This window comes from Scyliorhinus canicula, chromosome 10 (genome assembly GCF_902713615.1).
Source record: "Scyliorhinus canicula chromosome 10, sScyCan1.1, whole genome shotgun sequence".
Classification (NCBI taxonomy): domain Eukaryota; kingdom Metazoa; phylum Chordata; class Chondrichthyes; order Carcharhiniformes; family Scyliorhinidae; genus Scyliorhinus; species Scyliorhinus canicula.
This window is the reverse complement of record NC_052155.1, coordinates 68,529,926-68,547,940: the sequence shown is the minus strand read 5'-3', so window position 1 is coordinate 68,547,940 and position 18,015 is coordinate 68,529,926. Positions and strand designations below refer to the sequence as shown.

General features: G+C 43.4%; 1 protein-coding gene across 1 annotated transcript in view; it reads left to right on the top strand.

Annotated features, from left to right (window-relative positions):
- The window catches only part of lrrcc1 (leucine rich repeat and coiled-coil centrosomal protein 1), a 173,503-nt gene that overhangs the window by 10,246 nt on the left and 145,242 nt on the right, over nucleotides 1-18,015 (top strand). The window contains 3 exon segments of the mRNA XM_038809142.1: nucleotides 4,975-5,073; nucleotides 14,265-14,470; nucleotides 15,224-15,289. Of these exon segments, the coding sequence (XP_038665070.1) occupies nucleotides 5,015-5,073; nucleotides 14,265-14,470; nucleotides 15,224-15,289 (331 nt within the window). The 5' untranslated portion in view covers nucleotides 4,975-5,014.

Here is an 18,015-nt window from a genome sequence, read left to right as displayed (position 1 = left end):
GCCTTCTCCGCATCCAGTGCCACCACTATCTCTGCCTCCCCCTCAATCGCCGGCATCATAATGACATTCAGCAATCTCCGCACATTCGTGTTCAGCTGCCTTCCCTTCACAAAACCTGTCTGGTCCTCGTGCACAACCCCTGGCACACAGTCCTCTATCCTGGTGGCCAGGATTTTTGCCAGCACCTTAGCGTCCACGTTGAGGAGAGATATGGGTCTGTATGAACCACACTGCTGGGGGTCCTTGTCCCTCTTTAAAATTAACGAGATCAGCGCCCGTGACATCGTCGGGGGCAAAGTCCCCCCCTCCCACGCTTCATTGAGTGTTCGCACCAGCAAGGGGCCCACTAGATCCACAAACTTTTTATAAAATTCCACCGGGAACCCATCCGGCCCCGGTGCCTTCCCTGACTGCATCTGCCCGATCCCCTTAACTAGCTCCTCCAGCTCAATCGGCGCACCCAACCCCTCCACCTTCTCCTCCTGCACCTTCGGGAAAGAAAGCCCCTCAAGGAATCTCTCCATTCCCCTCCTCTCCCCCGTTGGCTCCGACCGGTACAGTTCCCCGTAAAAATCCTTGAAGACCTCATTCACCTCTACCCCCTTCCGCACCACATTCCCACTCTTATCTCTCACTCCAGCAATCTCCTTAGCCGCATCCCGCTTACGCAGCTGATGAGCCAGCATCCTACTCGCCTTTTCACCATGTTCGTACACTGCCCCTTGTGCCTTCCTCCACTGTGCCTCCGCCTTTCTAGTGGTCAGCAAATCAAATTTAGCCTGCAGGCTGCGCCTCTCCCCCAACAGTCCCTCCTCTGGTGCCTCTGCATACCTCCTGTCCACCTCCAGCATCTTTCCCACCAGTCTATCCCTCTCACTCCTTTCGCTCCTCTCCCTATGTGCCCGGATGGATATCAGCTCCCCACGAATTACTGCCTTCAGGGCTTCCCAGACCATCCCCACCTGAACCTCCCCCGTATCATTCACCTCAAGATACCCCTCAATACTTGCCCGGACCCTCCTACACACCTCCTCCTCCGCCAACAACCCCACATCCAACCGCCACAACGGACGTTGGTCTCGCACCTCTCCCATCTCCAACTCTAACCAATGCGGAGCGTGGTCGGAGATTGCAATGGCCGAATACTCGGCCTCCTCCACTCTCGGAATCAGTCCCCTACTCACCACGAAGAAATCTATCCGAGAGTAGACCCTATGTACGTGGGAGAAGAAAGAGTACTCGCGTGCCCTCGGCCTTACAAACCTCCATGGATCCACCCCACCCATCTGGTCCATAAACCCTCTCAGTACCTTGGCCGCCGCCGGCCTCCTACCCGTCCTAGAGCTGGACCGATCCAGTGAAGGATCCAACACCGTATTAAAGTCCCCCCCTATGATCAGACCTCCCGCCTCCAGATCCGGGATCCGTCCTAACATACGCCTCATAAAGCCCGCATCGTCCCAATTTGGGGCATACACACTAGCAAGTACCACCTTCTCTCCTTGTAGCCTGCCCCTGACCATCACATACCTACCCCCCTTATCCGCCACCACCTCCGATGCCTCAAACAACACATTTCTCCCCACCAGAATCGCCACTCCCCGGTTCCTCACATCCAACCCCGAGTGGAAAACCTGCCCCACCCATCCCTTCCTCAGGCGGACCTGGTCCGCCACCCTCAGGTGGGTCTCCTGAAGCATTGCCACATCCGCCTTTAGCCCCTTCAGGTGAGCCAGTACCCTCGACCGCTTCACCGGCCCATTCAACCCTCTCACATTCCAGGTGACCAACCGGATCAGAGGGCGTCCCGCCCCCCTCCCCCGTCGGCTAGCCATAGCCCGTTGACTGCCCGCCCCAGGCCAGCACCCCCTGCTCGACCCCGTTCCCATAGCGACAACCCCTCACCTCTGTCCCACCAGCTCCTTCTTGACCCTACCAGCAGCAACCCGGTATTCCCCTTTCCCCCCCTCCCTTCCCCCCCAGGCTAGGAACCCTCCCAGCCGCGAACTGTCCTCCGTTGTACTTCCGTGGGTCAGCTAACTTCTGCTGACCCCGGAAACTCCCGCCAATAGCCCGACCCCTCCCGAAGTGGGATCATCCCCCAATCTATCCCTCCTCCTGGCACCGCTCCAGCGCGGGGAAGAACCAGTTAAGGCCCCGCCTCCCCCGTCACCATCTCCACCCCCCAGCCCCGCAGCACGGGAAACCAGAGGAAAGCCCGCGCTTTTGCACTGCCCCACCACACCCTTCTGACGCAGCTCCCAAATATCAGCCCCACTCCATACCCCCACTCCGGCATAGAATACAACATACCCCCCCGACCCTCCCCTCAAGATACACAGCCCAGACAATGTCCCACAGCACAAAAACAAAACATAGCAGAACAACCCCTCCGTAAATAACCCTATCAAAATTGCAAAAGTACTAAAACAAGAAGAAAACAACAGACGAAAAAGAGAACACAGCAACAGCAGAATCCAGCACTAATATCTTACAGCCGACCTCGCAACCCCCAACCCCTAGTTCAAGTCCAGTTTCTCCGTCCGCACGAAGGCCCACGCCTCCTCCGGGGAATCGAAATAATGGTGCCGGTCCAAATAAGTTACCCACAGGCGCGCGGGCGGCAACATTCCGAACGTTATCTTTTTTCTATAAAGCACCTCTTTCGTCCGATTAAATCCGGACCGCCGCTTAGCCACCTCCGCACTCCAGTCCTGGTAGATCCGCACCACCCCATTCTCCCAATTGCTGCTCTTCACCTTCTTGGCCCAGCGCAGCACGCACTCCCGATCACTGAACCGGTGGAACCTCACCAGCACCGCACGCGGGGGTTCATCTTCCTTGGGCCTCCTGGCCAGCACCCTGTGCGCTCCCTCCAGCTCCAAGGGCAGATGGAGAGATCCGGCCCCCACTAGCGAATTCAGCATTACAGCCACATAGGCTGTCAGGTCCGATCCCTGCAAGGCCCAAGATCCGCAGGTTTTTCCGCCTCATGCGGTGATCCAGCTCCTCAAAGCGTTCCTGCCACTTCTTGTGGAGTGCTTCGTGCCCCTCCACCTTACTCACGAGGACCACGGCCTCCTCCTCTCGTTCAATGGCCTGCGTCTGCAACTTCTTGATGGCAGCACCCTGGGTGGACTGAATCTCTGACAGCCTTCTGTTCGTTTCCTGCAGAGAGCTCAGTACTTCATCCTTGAATTCTTTAAAGCAGCGCAGGAGATCAGTTTGTTGTTCCTGGGCCCAGAGTCTCCATTCCTCTGGAGCTCTGTCGGCGGCCATCTTGGATCCCTTCCCCCGTTTTTTCTGAGGAGCTGCTGCTGTTTTTTCCCCCTTTCCACTCCGAGTTCGAGTCATGGACTGCAGGGAAAGTCGTTCAGCACACCTTCCCCCACCGGGAGACGTCGAAAAATTTCCATTTTGGGCTCTCAAAAGAGCCAAAAAATCTCTTTAAAACGGGAGCTCCCAAATGTGTGGCTTACTGATCCATCACAGCCACCGGAAGTCCCCTGAGACACTATCCTGAGGGATTCCTACAGTGATATCCTAGAGCTGAGATGATTGACAGCTGAGCACTTGTCAATGGAGAGGTTGGTGCACTGACCGGGAGCAACTTACACATTTGGCTCTATATTTCTGCTAGTCAGCAGTATAGGCTGTAAATGAGCAGCATACTAGCACACAAAAATGGAAAGCATGTTAACTCTTATATGCTCAGCAAACTCCCACAAACAATGATATGATAATGACCAAATAATCTATTTTTGTGATGTTGATTGAGGGATAAATGAGGCCTGGACACTCGGCTAATTCCTCTGGTTGTCTTTCAATAGTACAATAGGATATTTTATGTCTGCCTGAGAGAGCACAGTTCAACACGTCAGTCAAAAGATGGCACCTCTGGCATTGCTGCACACCCTCATTACTGCTTTGGGGTATTGGCTGAGACTTTTGCGCTCAAGTCTTTGGAATTGAGAATAATCACAATGAGCCCATGGGAGTACAGCAGGTTGTAATTGAACCAAGCAGCTTACTGTAGAAATTCAAGGGGGAAAACATCAGTTTCATTTGAGAGTTGGGAGAAAGTGGACCAGAATGTTAATTGAGCTAGTTAGAATCTGACTTGTGATGTAACAGTGTTGAGGGACATCGCAAATAGCCAAGTAACTGGAATTGAAAAGAGATTCCTTAGTTTACAGCCATTAATGCTGACATGAGCCTTATCTATGTCTTCATTATCTCAAGGCCTGATTTCTTCTGAAAACACCCTAATTCTGGACTCTGTCTCTTAATTCCACTCTAAAGAAACTTCAACATTTCTAAATCTGACATGCTGTGCTCTTTATTAAGCTCTACTAGCTTCTCACATTTGTCCTGCAGCCTACCACAAACTCCCTGATTTCCCAATGCACTCAACTCTGTCTGAACTTGCAGATCCTTCTGTGCCTTTCTCCACAGGAGCTTTTTAACACCTTCTGATTTGACAGACCAGATGCTGTTCATTGATCTGATTCTGGACTCCTGTGCATACTGTCTACTCTGGATCCCTCTCCCACCTCGCCCCCCGGTAGCATCGTCATGGTCGTATTCTCTGAACTTGCTCCCTAAACCTCTGCTTTGCTACTTTTCTTCCTGACTTTAAAAGACTCCTCAAAACCTATCTTTATAAACATATTTTTGGTCACATTTCCTAACTCGTCGACTCTCGCACAGGATCTGATTGCTTTTACTAATGCATTGGGATGTTTTATTATATTATAAGATGCTAAATAAACGCATGTTTATGAGTACACTAAATACTCCTGTAACTTCATTCTGCTAAAATAAACAGTGGTTCAAAAAATGGAAATGTAAGTTAAACTCTATACTTATCATTCAAAGGCAGTGTCATATGTTTGGTGCAATAGAAGAAACGTCTCGTGAGTAATTTAATCAAATGTTTGAGTAAATTGAATTTTTTTTTCTTTTTATGGTTAGCATTCAAATAACTGACAGTTGCAATATATAATGAAGTGGAATGGCACACGGCGTTCAATCATCCCAAGAACTGTGTCTGATAGATAAGACTATCACCAGGTACGTGGTTACTGTCTTTACTGTGCTAAATATTCGAATGTTCAAAGTATACATTTCTTGGAATTACTTATATTTTATACTCTCTTTGTGACTATCCAGCAGGAGACAAATATTCTTAAATCAGGTATATTCTAATTAACGCTTTGCTACCATAAAATTTATTTTAAATTATTTCACAGAATTTGAGCGGCACTTGCTGGGCCTTGTTGTCCGTCCCTAATTGCCCTTGAGAAACATAGGAGCATAGAAAATAGGAGTAGGAGGAGGCCATTCAGCCCTTCGAGCTTGTTCTGCTATTCATTATGATCATGGCCGATTATCCAACTAATAGCCTAATCCCATCTTTTCCCCATATACTTTGATCCACTTCCACCAAGTGCTGTATCCAATTTCATCTTGAAATCACACAACATTTTGGCCTCAACTACTTTCTGTGGTAGTGAATTCCACAGATTCACCACGCACTGGGTGAAGAAATTTTTCCTCACCTCAGTCCTTATCCTCAAATTATGACCCCCTCATTCTGGACTCCACCACCATCGGGAACATCCTTCTTGCATCCACGCTGCCTCGCACTGTAATACTGTTAGAATTTTATAAGTTTCAATGCAATCCCCTCTCACTCTTCTAAACTCCAGTGAATATAAGAGACCATAAAACACAGGAGCAGAATAAGGCCATTTGGCCCATTGTGTCTGCTCCGCCATTAAATCATGGCTGATTTCTTTCTCATCCCCATTCTCCTGCCTTCTCCCCATAACCCCATATCCCCTATTAATCAATATATTCCTAACCGACTTAGTCTCTCCTCATGATAGCCCCGCCATCCCAGGAATCGGCCTGGTAAACCTTTGCTGCAGTACCTCCATTGCAAGAACATCCTTCCTCAGATAAAGGTACCAGATCAGTACACAATACTTCTGTTGTGGCCTCACTAACGCCCTATACAATTGGAGTAAAATATCCCTATTTCTATACTATTCCTATTCCTATACTCAAATCCTGCAGTGCATTGCGGAAATGGTACACACTGTTGCAACTGTGCATCACGTAGCACAGTGGGTTAGCACTGTTGCTTCACAGCACCAGGGCCCCAGGTTTGATTCCCGGCTTGGGTCACTGTCTGTGCGGAGTCTGTATGTTCTCCCCGTGTCTGCGTGGGTTTCCTCCGGGTGCTCCGGTTTCCTCCCACAAGTCCGGAAAGATGTGCTTGTTAGATAATTTGGACATTCTGAATTCTCCCTCTGTGTACACGAACAGGTGCCAGGGTGTGGCGACTAGGGGATTTTCACAGTAACTTAATTGCAGTGTTAATGTATGCCTACTTGTGACAGTAATAAAGATTATTATCAGTGGTAGATGGAGTGAATGGTGAGGGTGCTGGATGGGGTAGTGATCAAGCAGGCTGCTTTATCCTGGATGGTGTCGAGCTTTTTGAGTGTTGTTTGAGCCAACACTGATCAAGGCAAGTAGAGAGTATTCCTCACACTCCTGACTTGTGCCCTGTACATGGTGGACAGCTTTGGGTTTTGGGAGCCAGCAAGTGAGTTACTTAAGAATTCTCAGACTCTGACATGCTCTTGGAGCCACATATCTGATCCAGTTGAGTTTCTGATCAGTGGTAACCCCCAGATGTTAATGGTAATGCCACTGAATCTCAAAAGAAGATGTTAGATTCATTCTAATAGCACTTGTATGGCACGAATGTTACTTCAAATTTGAATTAATTAAAGTAAAGGGGATAAGCTATGAGCTTTCACTAGAATATAACATGGTTTTACTTTAGCGGGGAAACCACTGCAGTTGCCCAAGAATCTTAAATTAAAATCTCTCACTATCTCTTGCTATTCGCCCATATATATGTTTGTTAAACATGTTCTCTCCAACTCTGTTTGCAGCTTTGTTTCTGTGTATTATGGAACCAAGTTTATAGTCGTAGATGGTTTTGTAACTTACCATGGCCTCCTGAGACAGGTAACAGTCAGTGAACAAGTCTTCTTTCAGGCTTCTTTCAAAGCCTTACCTTCAGGAAGGCTTGGAAGTTTATAATTGGATTTGTCAGTTTGTTCATTCTATTTGGTGAATTGCTTCTTGTCTTAGTGTCTGGCCGAGACTGAAATCTTGTTGAATGTGGATACATGAATACATTTTATCACAGTGTTAGTTTATGGTATCTCTTCATTAGTTTATAATCTTAGCCATTCCATATACTGAAGGCTGTGAGTGGTGATTGAATACTTTTTTTACGGGGATGGGAAGATTTGACCAGTTCACTCCGTTCTTCTGGCGATGGGCTCAAAAGTGACAGGAACAGGAATTCATTGTCTGTTTAACTTCTTGTAAATTGTATCTGAAAGGAAAGGGATGGAAGTAAAACTTGTGCTCGTCAATATATTTGGTTCCATTTCATGGTTAAGGTAACAAACCATTTGCTTATTAGGACCACTCTAGTCTCTGATTCAGAAGCTGCACAGTGAGAAATCAATTCTCGACAGTGCAGGGAGTGGAATGCAAACATTGAGTTGTGGGTGCCTTCCTTCTCATTGTTTTATGGGTTTTGGGAAAACCCTTCATTCCATGTAAGACTAGTGTCCACAGCACAGGCTATCAGACCGTTAATCAACCTGTGCATCCTTCTGTCGCTTTGTACTAGTCACCAAGTGTGAAGATGTTTAAACCACAACTTCATGGTTGAGTTTTAATTTTCAATCAATCGTACAGTCTAAATCGAACTAAGACCTTGCATTTTTCACTGCCAGCCTGCTCACATGGGATAAATGACTTGATAATCTGCCTGAGGTCTTTCACTTGAGGCATAGATATTGGTCAGGATTTGAAGAGAACTTCTCTGCATAATGCCATGAGATCTTTGAGATCATTGGCCTAAGCAGATAGATTTGGTCTAGCATTTCATTCATAAGATAGCATGTCTGATAAAGTACTGTGCTAAGTGTCAACGTAAGCTCTTGTGTTCAAGACAGTGGAGAAAGGTTTGAACCTATTTCCCCCCTGACTTGGAGGCACCGCCTCTTACTGACTGAAGCTGATACTTAACAAATATTCTTTTGTGGTTTTGCACACAACAAAAAAATATCTTTCTGCCTTTTGTTATCATAGAATTTACAGTGCAAAAGGAGGCCATTCGGCCCATCTCGTCTGCACCGGTTCTTGGAAAGAGCACCCTACCCAAGGTCAACACCTCCACCCTATCCCCATAATCCAGTAACCCCACCCAACACTAAGGGCAATTTTGGACACTAAGGGCAACTTATCATGGCCACTCCATCTAACCTGCACATCTTTGGACTGTGGGAGGAAACTGGAGCACCCGGAGGAAACCCACGCACACACGGGGAGGATGTGCAGACTCCACACAGACAGTGACCCAAGCCGGGATCGAACCTGGGACCCTGGAGCTGTGAAGCAATTGTGCTATCCACAATGCTACCGTGTAGCAAGTTTATTTTGTAATGAGATTGTGTCTAATTCACCCAGCACCAAAACCTGATATTTAAAAATTTGAATGTTTTGCTCCCCAGTTTGAGACATTGGGGATACAAAGCTCTCCGGATTTTTATTTTTTGAGTTACTTGCCCTCAGTCCAGCTGATGCCTTTTTCATTTCTATTTGACCTATTTTAATTTTAAATTCACCTTAAGAAATACAGGATCTTAAATTTAGCTACAAGCAAGGTTCATCTAAAATGTGATGGACTATTCAGTTTGACGCTGAAGCTGTGTTAATGAACATAGTCATGTTGCAGTGGGCAGGGTTTGGCATTGAGTTTTTCTCTGCTGTTAGTGGCGATTTCAAGTTTGGCGAACAAAGACATTTTGTGTCTAATGCATTAATTAGTGTGCAAATCTTAAAATGGATAATAAATTGATGACAGTGAGGCAATTATTGATAGAATTGCTTTAATTCTACAATTAATCATTGTAGCTGACACTATTACTTCTAAAATATTCTACCATTTATTCAAATCGTTTACCTTAATTAAGCATTTTAAGCTGGTGCTCACTCACAGTGATGTCAATGAATTGCTTTCCTGGATGTTGAACACCTAATTAACTCGATGTACTTGCAGTGAAAACCAGCTTTGTTCAAGATGAATTCCTTCAACAATGCTGTACATTGGTCATTTACCTAGCAAATAAATGTAAAGACTAGTTGATGCAATTAACTCTAATGGTTTCTAAGAATGTTGCTGCATGAAGGGTACTAGGTCTTGCGTGCACACTGGCTCGATGAGCAAATAATTACTGGGGTTGAGTCCATTGTTTACATTTGTCTTTTTGGATCAAATGGTACTATTGCATTCCTTAATGTTCCAGATTTAGAAAGTTGTTGTTCAGAATGCAATTAGAAGTGATTTATTTGGATGTGTACTTTTAAAAATGGGGTTAAGCCCAGAAACTGAGATAATTAATTTAATTGCTTGTATAGCATCTCTAAGGTGGTGGTGAGCTACCTTCTTGAACCGCTGCAGTCCTTATGGTGTAGGTACATTCATAGTGCTGTTGGGAAGCGAGTTTCAAGATTTTTACCCAGCGACAGTGAAGGAACAGCAGTATATTTCCAAGTCATGCTGGTGTGTGGCCTGGAAGGGATGTATACGTAATTAAATCTCTGCACTTCCTCTGATTTCTGCATCAAGTCTTGGGATACCAATTCACTTTGTATCCAAGAAGCTTTCTCACGTTATAACCTCATCTAAGGTGATGTTATCTGACCAAAGTTTAGTTGACCAATTATGCCTTTTACACCCTTCATTAAGGGTGCCTTATCTGGCTACAGATTTGAACATTTCCCATCCAAGCCCATATTAACTCTTCTAGTTAATTATGTTAAATATCTTGGAAAAGGGCAGTACAGTGGAGCAGTGGTTAGCACTGCTACCTCACGACACCAAGGTCCCAGATTCGATCCCGCTCTGGGTCACTGACTGTGTGGAGTTAGCACATTCTCTCCGTGTTTGCGTGGCTTTCTTTCCCACAACCCAAAGATGTGCAGGATAGGTGGATTGGCCATGCTAAATTGCCCCTTAATTGGGAAAAATTAATTGGGTACTCTAAATTTATTTTTTAAAGATATCTTGGAAAAACATCTTGGCCTTGTGTGTGAACACCACTTACACAGTTCCTCAGAGTCTTAACCGTACATCTCTGGCACTTTTATCACTTTTGAATACCTAACGCAAATCTTGCCTGACCTTCAAAATCCTCCGTTTTTTTCACCAACCAGATGTTGAAATGCCCCAATGCCTTCTTGCAAAACTATCTGTCCTCTGTGAACCTTTACCCTGAGAAGACATTTGTCCTTGGCAATATTAGCCTGAGCCACATATTCATGTCTCCTGCTCCTTGGCCCATCTATCCTCCATTTGCCCCACAACCATCTCCTTCAAGAAATTCTATCTGCATTACACCCATTTAATTGATTTTGCTATCTCATAGAACTGCATTTCAAGGTCATAGTTACAGACTGCGTTCTCCCCATATCCGCGTGGGTCTCACCTCTCACAACCCAAAGATATGCAGGCAGAGCAGGTAGATTGTCCACGCTAAATTGCCCCTTAATTGGAAAAACATTTTTAAAATCATTTTTTTAAAAAAAGTTACTGACTGGACTGTTTCCAATCAATTTCATGAATGTTACTGTAATTGTACCAATACGAGACTATGGTGTTGGGGGTAGTCTTCTACCGTGGATAAAAAATTGGCTAACTCATAAATGACAGAGTTGGTTTAAGAGGGTAGTGAATCTGAGAAATTCTTTACTGCAGAGATCTGTAGGGGCTGGGTAATTTAGTATGTTCCAGGCTGAGATAGACAAAATTTTACTTAGTAAGGGAATCGAGGGTTATGGAGATAAGTCGGGTAAGTGAAGTTGAGAATTATCACATCAGATCAGTCTTGATCTGTTTGAATGGTGGAGCAGACCCGATGGGCTGAACAGCCCCTTCGCCTATGTCTAATGGTCCACTTCTAACATTTCCACTTACTAACATCTTCCAATTCCAATTTTACTCTTTTCTAAAGTTGGACATTTCAGTCTGTGCTAAGATTATCTTGAATCCAACCTGAGTGCTCTTTGTCCCAGATTGCTTATTACCCGTATTGTGCTTCCATTACAACAACTGCCTTTGTGGTCTTATCCATAGACTAAAGGCAAGAATACATGAGCACTTTTAAGTTTCCTTCTGTCCATTGCCAAATCTGTCATGATCAACTCTCACGCAATATGCATTCTCCTCTCATTAAAAAGTCCCAATTTCATTGGAGGCTTGGGCAACCCCAAATCTTTCTCTTCAGTATAAACTGTCCCTTCTTGTTTTAAGGGGCTTTATACATTTATTTGTTTCTAAAATTGAGGCCATCTTCTGTACCTTATCTGCTTTATTCCTCCTTCCCTGCCCCTCCCCATTTTCCCCATCTCCTAAATCTTTCTGAGCCCAGAATGTCTATATTGTAGTATCTCTTCATCCAAACCGTATGGAACCCATTTCTTTCATGAAGCTCATACATGTTGCCACTTTATTATCAGACCACAAGCTGCGAGTATAAAGGCCTTTATCTGAGTCCCCACATGTCTCGGCTGGAAATCGTCAGGTTCGTCTCGGCTGCGGCTCGTCTCTCTCTCTCGGGTAGCAATCGCAGGTCTTTAACTTGGCTGGTCATTATGCTGCAGTTGGTGTAGGCACAGACCGATCCTAAAAGAGACCAATCCCTAGTGCGCAGGGCTTCATATCCTTTTTTGCGCCCTTTTGGGCGGGGTTAACTCGTGGTCGAATGGATTGATAGAGTCTCAATCACGCTGATCGATACCGGGTCCTAATCGTTATTGTTCCAATTGTGTATGCCTTTCCAAATAAGGGGGAGTGGCGCCGGGGAGTCTGCTACTGTTACTATTCTTTGATTTGAGTCTATTGTCCTGGGGAAATCGGTGATTGATCTTTAACAGGTGCAGGTTTCAGTTCGGTCTGGTTTTTCCTTTGCACAATACACAGGGGCTGTGCACTGTATGTGTCCCAGCTGACCACAATTCCCATTACCCTTTGCAGGCGACCATTTTAAATGGTCACACTACCTGTTCTCTTGAACCTGCTCTTTTAATCCAACTCTTGACTATTCAACTTCATATCTCAATTCCATTAGCAATCCTTCCTTTCTTCTCATGTTATCCCTGCACCTTCTGAAACTGACATTGTTACTTACCTTTTCCTTAAATGGGTGACCTCCTCTTCTCTCCCCCCCCCCACTCACACCATCCTTCAAATTTCAATGCTGACTCAAAGCTAACTTTTTCTATTCACAATTTCAATGTTTATTGCTACGTGAGTACCACCCTTGCCTTTATCACTACTTCATGATGCACTCCCTCTAATTGAATTTATGGCCAGTTCAAACCACCCTGGACAAAGTCATTCATCATATTCTATGTGGCACCTCCGATACCCTGACAGTCATTATTCTCTTGTGGTTTCATTCCTACCTAGCACTATATGTCCTCAAATGATTTCTACTGCCATCCCCACAAAGGCATTTATTAGCAAGCTTTCTTGGCTCCCTTTCTAGTCATCATTTACATTCTTACCCTTTTGCAATATTATTCACAGGTGTTAGTGTTGTTCGACATGTACAGTTTCTACTGAACTCTATTTTTATGTAAAAGCAAATTATTGTGGATACTGGAAACTTAAAATAAAATCATAAAGTGCTGGAAAAGCTCGACAGGTCTGCTTGCATCTGTGGAGAGCGAAACAGGTTAACTTCAAGTTTGATATAATTCTTCTTCGGAAAGATCATTATGTCACCGCTATTGACTAGAGGCAGGAACTGTTTTATCTGATTGCCAGCCCATTATGTAATGCAGATCTATTTTGGACATACACCAGTGGACTATTTTCCTTGTTACCTGCTTGCCCCATAAAACCTGATTTAAAACATACAAGAACAAAAGAGCTAGGAGCAGGAGTAGGCCATCTGGCCATTCGAGCCTGCTCCGCCATTCAATGAGATTATGGCTGATCTTTTGTGGACTCAGCTCCATTTTCCTGCCCGAATACCATAACCTTTATTCTTCAAAAAACTATCTATCTTTATCTTGACAACATTTAATGAAGGAGCATCAACTGCTTCACTGGGCAGGAAATTCCATAGATAAATTTATATATATTTTTTTTCCTTAGACTGTGCCTTCGGTTGCCTCTTTCTCCAGGTCCCTCTTCTCCCTATTCCACACCCCCGCCAATTCGATTATTTCTTGCTCAATGTCCACCTTTTTTCTCCTCGCCACCTTTGTCACATACTCTCTGGTGTTCTCTTAACTGAGACCTGCTATATAAATGGAACTTGTAGGTTATAGGAGTAAATATATTGCTTTTAGAATGAAAATAACAATTGGGCAAGAGAATAAAGGTCACTTGCTGATTAATATTAAAAATTTCAATGAAGAATCACCCCAAAGTTTGTTCAAATTTTTCACACAAAGTAGAAGTTTTTTTGACCTTTAATGTTAATTTTGTATTTCCATGGTGCCCCTCTAATTGGCTCAGAGGGCTTGATGTCGAAATACAGTTGACGGATGCCCAAGGATACAACGGCATGTGGTTCCATAGAGTGGATAGGAAACATTTCCAGTCCCAATTTGGGATTTATCTATATTCCAAAAATTATGCGAGGATGCATTACGTTCAAATACACAAGATACTTGGGCATTTGGCACTTTAGTCTTTTGGTAAAACTCTCGTATACTACATGGAGAAGGAAATTTAAATTGTGAAATAATTATTTTAAAAGTACATTTCTTTTTAATATCCGTAATTTAATCTTTAATTTGCCTCTGTAATCTATTTTAAAGACAGCCCCAATAGAGAAAGATAATTTTCTCAATTTAATTTTGGGACAAAATCATAATATCTAAAAAGTAACAAGCAGGACAACATTAAATAATAATATCTTCACTTCACAAATTCAATACACTTAAAGCTGATTAATTGTGATCCACCTCATGTATATGTTCCAATAATTTTAGGAAGATTTTAAAATAAATTCTGATGACTGGTCTGCACCCAAGATGTTAACTTATTTTCTCTGTGTCTAAATGTTGACAGACCTGTTGTGTATTTCCAGTATCTGGTGTCAAGAAATATCCAGAATATATGTAAAATAATTTTCTCTTTTTACTAGCTTGTTGACAGTACCTTTAAGCCCAAAGATTCGAACACTCAACCTCCACTGTAATCAAATCAGCAGACTTGAAGGCCTTAACCAAGTGTGGCAGTTGAGACATCTTGATCTCTCCTCAAATCAGATTACTCGCATTGAAGGCTTGGAGACTTTGGTGGCCTTGCGTACACTAAATCTGTCTTGCAACTTAATAACCAAAGTAGAAGGTTTGTAAATGACATTGCACTGAAATCATATGTAAAACATTTGTAGTTATTATATTATTGGGATGTGCTAATTCTGCCTTGCTTTACTTACTCAATACCTTGTTATAGGTTACAATTATTAAATTCAGTTTTGGGAACCCCATTGCAGAATGAACATTTTAAAAAGTGGGGAAAGTGTAACAGGGATTATCTAAAATAATGCCCAAAACAAGGAGCTACAGTTGAGAATAGACACTTGAGAAATTGACTTTTTTTGCTCGAGCTGAGAAAGTTGAGGGTTAACTTCGCAAAAAGGCTCCAGTTTAGAAAGGCTTATGATGTGTTAAATAGTGATAGGTTATTACCACTGGATAGCTTTTTCAGAGAGCCATTGCAGGCAGGATGTGCTAAGTGCTCTCCTGTACTGTAAAACTCAATGATTCTATAAAAAGTTAAATATATAACAATAACATGTTATAATGTATCTATTATGGATGTTATCTACTGTGCAGCTATTGAAGTGGGGTCTTCATAAAAATATTTATTAAAAAGTACATATATTATATATATTAAATCTGTTGTTCCCGTTGTACTTGTCTGCCTAATTTCCAAGCAGCAAAATCAAGCAGCAATTTTGTAAGTGGGATTTCCAATGGCAATTAAAATACAGGCTTTAATTTATTTTGTGGGTGTCTTTATCAAGATGGCATTTGTTCTGTACAGTACATAAAACCTATTGACAATAACATTTGAAAATTATTGTTCTTTTTTTAGGACTTAATGGACTCATCAATTTAACTAGATTGAATATATCATACAATCGTATTACTGACTTAAGTGGTAAGTCGAGGTTTTCTTGCAATTTACGATATGACTTTACTAGACAAATATATCGTGACAGTGCCACGGATGCCATTTTAAGTGAAGGTGAATTGTAGCTGTTTGCATGTGCCCAGCAATTTCTTCAATAAATTTTGAAGTCTGTAATCTTGCTATCCTGTACATTGCTCTGCTCACCCAGGAGGTAGCTCTATTATAACATCCTATGCAACTGTGTCAAAGGTAAACTATCTCTCCTCGTCCTCCTTGAACTGCCTGCAGACTTTGACAGAGCAAGTCAGACCATCTTCCTTGAATGCCTGTCCATTGTTGTGCAGCTGGATTGATGCACTTGCCCAGTTTCATTCTTCTTAATCTAATCAGTGTCACAACAGGAAACTTAACTGAATGAGATCTGTCTACAACTTCACCAGCTAGCAACAGACATATTGAATTGTTTAAAGAAGCCCTGCCACAAGTTAGCTGATGTCTCATACTGTAAATTGGCCACTTCCCTGGAAAGTTTCTATATAAATTGCCCTTTAGACCTTGTGTATGGAATTTCACTCCTGGGTGGTCGTGGTGGGGGCGGAGCCGGGGGGGGGGGGATGTTTGCGGTGGAGGTGGGGGGAGGTTCACTTCAAGCAGGGACTCTCGAAAGGAAGGCATTAAAACTGCAGAGTGCTGGACATTGACCGGATGTAGTTCTATCATCACAATAGGAACAGCTAATCAGCCAGATAATCATTAGATATCCAAATCCCCTGTGGAGGATGAAATAACACTGTTGAATACTGTCATGAAACGTGTCACAGGTTTCGGAGATGAAAAGATCAAAAGAATTGATCCCCAGATGAACTACCACTCTCATGAGGTATACTCAAGGGACTCCTGCTTGTGCAATCCCTGTCTGTTACTTTTTGACTGTCCAGTGGTCATGCATTCCTCTTCTCTCTTTGCATAATCTGCTAATAAATGCTCACCATCGCTATTAAGCTTTACTACTACTAACTATTGCTATCACACAGTTCCCAATCCCTTCACAGTGATTCTAACCTGTTTCTCACAGTTCCCAGATTCTTCACAGTGATTCTAACCTGCTTCTCTGTTCCCAGTCTCTTGACAGTGATTCTAACCTTCTCACAATTCCCAGGGTCTTCACAATGATTCTAACCTGCTTCTCACAGTTCCCAGTCCCTTCACAATGATTCTAACCTGCTTCTCACAGTTCCCAGTCCCTTCACAATTATTCTAACCTGCTTCTCATAGTTCCCAGGCTCTTCGGAATGATTCTAACCTGCATCTCACAGATCCCAGTCCCTTCACAGTGATTCTAACCTGCTTCTCACAGTTCCCAGGCTCTTCGGAATTATTCTAACCTGCTTCTCACAGTTCCCAGTCCCTTCACAGTGATTCTAACCTGCTTCACAGTTCCCAGACTCTTCACAGTGATTCTAACCTGCTTCTCACAGTTCCCAATCTCTTCACAGTGATTCTAACCTGATTCTCACAGTTCCCAGTCCCTTCACAGTGATTCTAACCTGCTTCACAGTTCCCAGACTCTTCACAGTGATTCTAACCTGCTTCTCACAGTTCCCAATCTCTTCACAGTGATTCTAACCTGCTTCTCACAGTTCCCAGTCCCTTCACAGTGATTCTAACCTGCTTCACAGTTCCCAGACTCTTCACAGTGATTCTAACCTGCTTCTCACAGTTCCCAATCCCTTCACAGTGATTCTAACCTGCTTCTCACAGTTGCCAGTGTCTTCACAGTGATTCTAACCTGCTTCTCATAGTTCCCAATCCCTTCACAGTGATTCTAACCTGCTTCTCACAGTTCCCAATCCCTTCACAGTGATTCTAACTTGCTTCACACAGTTCCCAGACTCTTCAGTGAATCGAACCTGCTTCACACAGTTCCCAGTGTCTTCGCAGTGGTTGTAACTTGCTTCACACCGTTCCCAGCCGAAGGAAAGTCCACTGAATTCAAAAGCAGATTGACAGGCTAGGTTTCTAGCAATATAACTTCTCATAGTCACTGAGTATTCAAAAGTACCATAATGGAATAATAAATATGTTTAAGCAAATAACAGTTTGTTAAATCCAATTAACTTGTGTACTTAATGGTGGTGAGACAAATGCTGACAAAAGTGTGACTGAAATGGGCACTGAATGCTCCAGAGGAAACATTCTCTCAGCTCGCTACACTGCATACCATCTTTTTTGAATTATTCAATAGTGATTTGGTACAGTCTTGTTCAATAGTAATAACTTTTAACCATCTGGCACGTCTAGTTGGGTAACTGCATATAACCTAAAGCTCTTTATTTTCTGACTTTTGAAATGAATGAAATATAAATTTTGAACATCTGCCAGAACCTTTGGTGCATCACCTATTTATTTTGCTGATAAATCTGGAATCTTGTTGTTCTCTTGTTCTGGTATGCAACATTCTTCTTGGCTCACTTCCAAAATTATACTTTTGGGACCTGTTTAATCTCCTTTCCTGTCACTCCCAATATTATGACATTGGTTATCATTAATGAATTAAGTCTCATTTTTGATTTCTCTTCTGCTTGTCTTCTCTCAAGAAACCTGCTGTTATTATAAGTCAGTATTTATCATTGTCCAGAAATTGAATCAATAAACTGTATTTCCCTTCTCTGCTGATGAATTTAATGTGACTCTCCAACACATTTTCCCTGTACGTCCTAATGTTTAATTTAGTTTTGTTATTTGCTTGCATG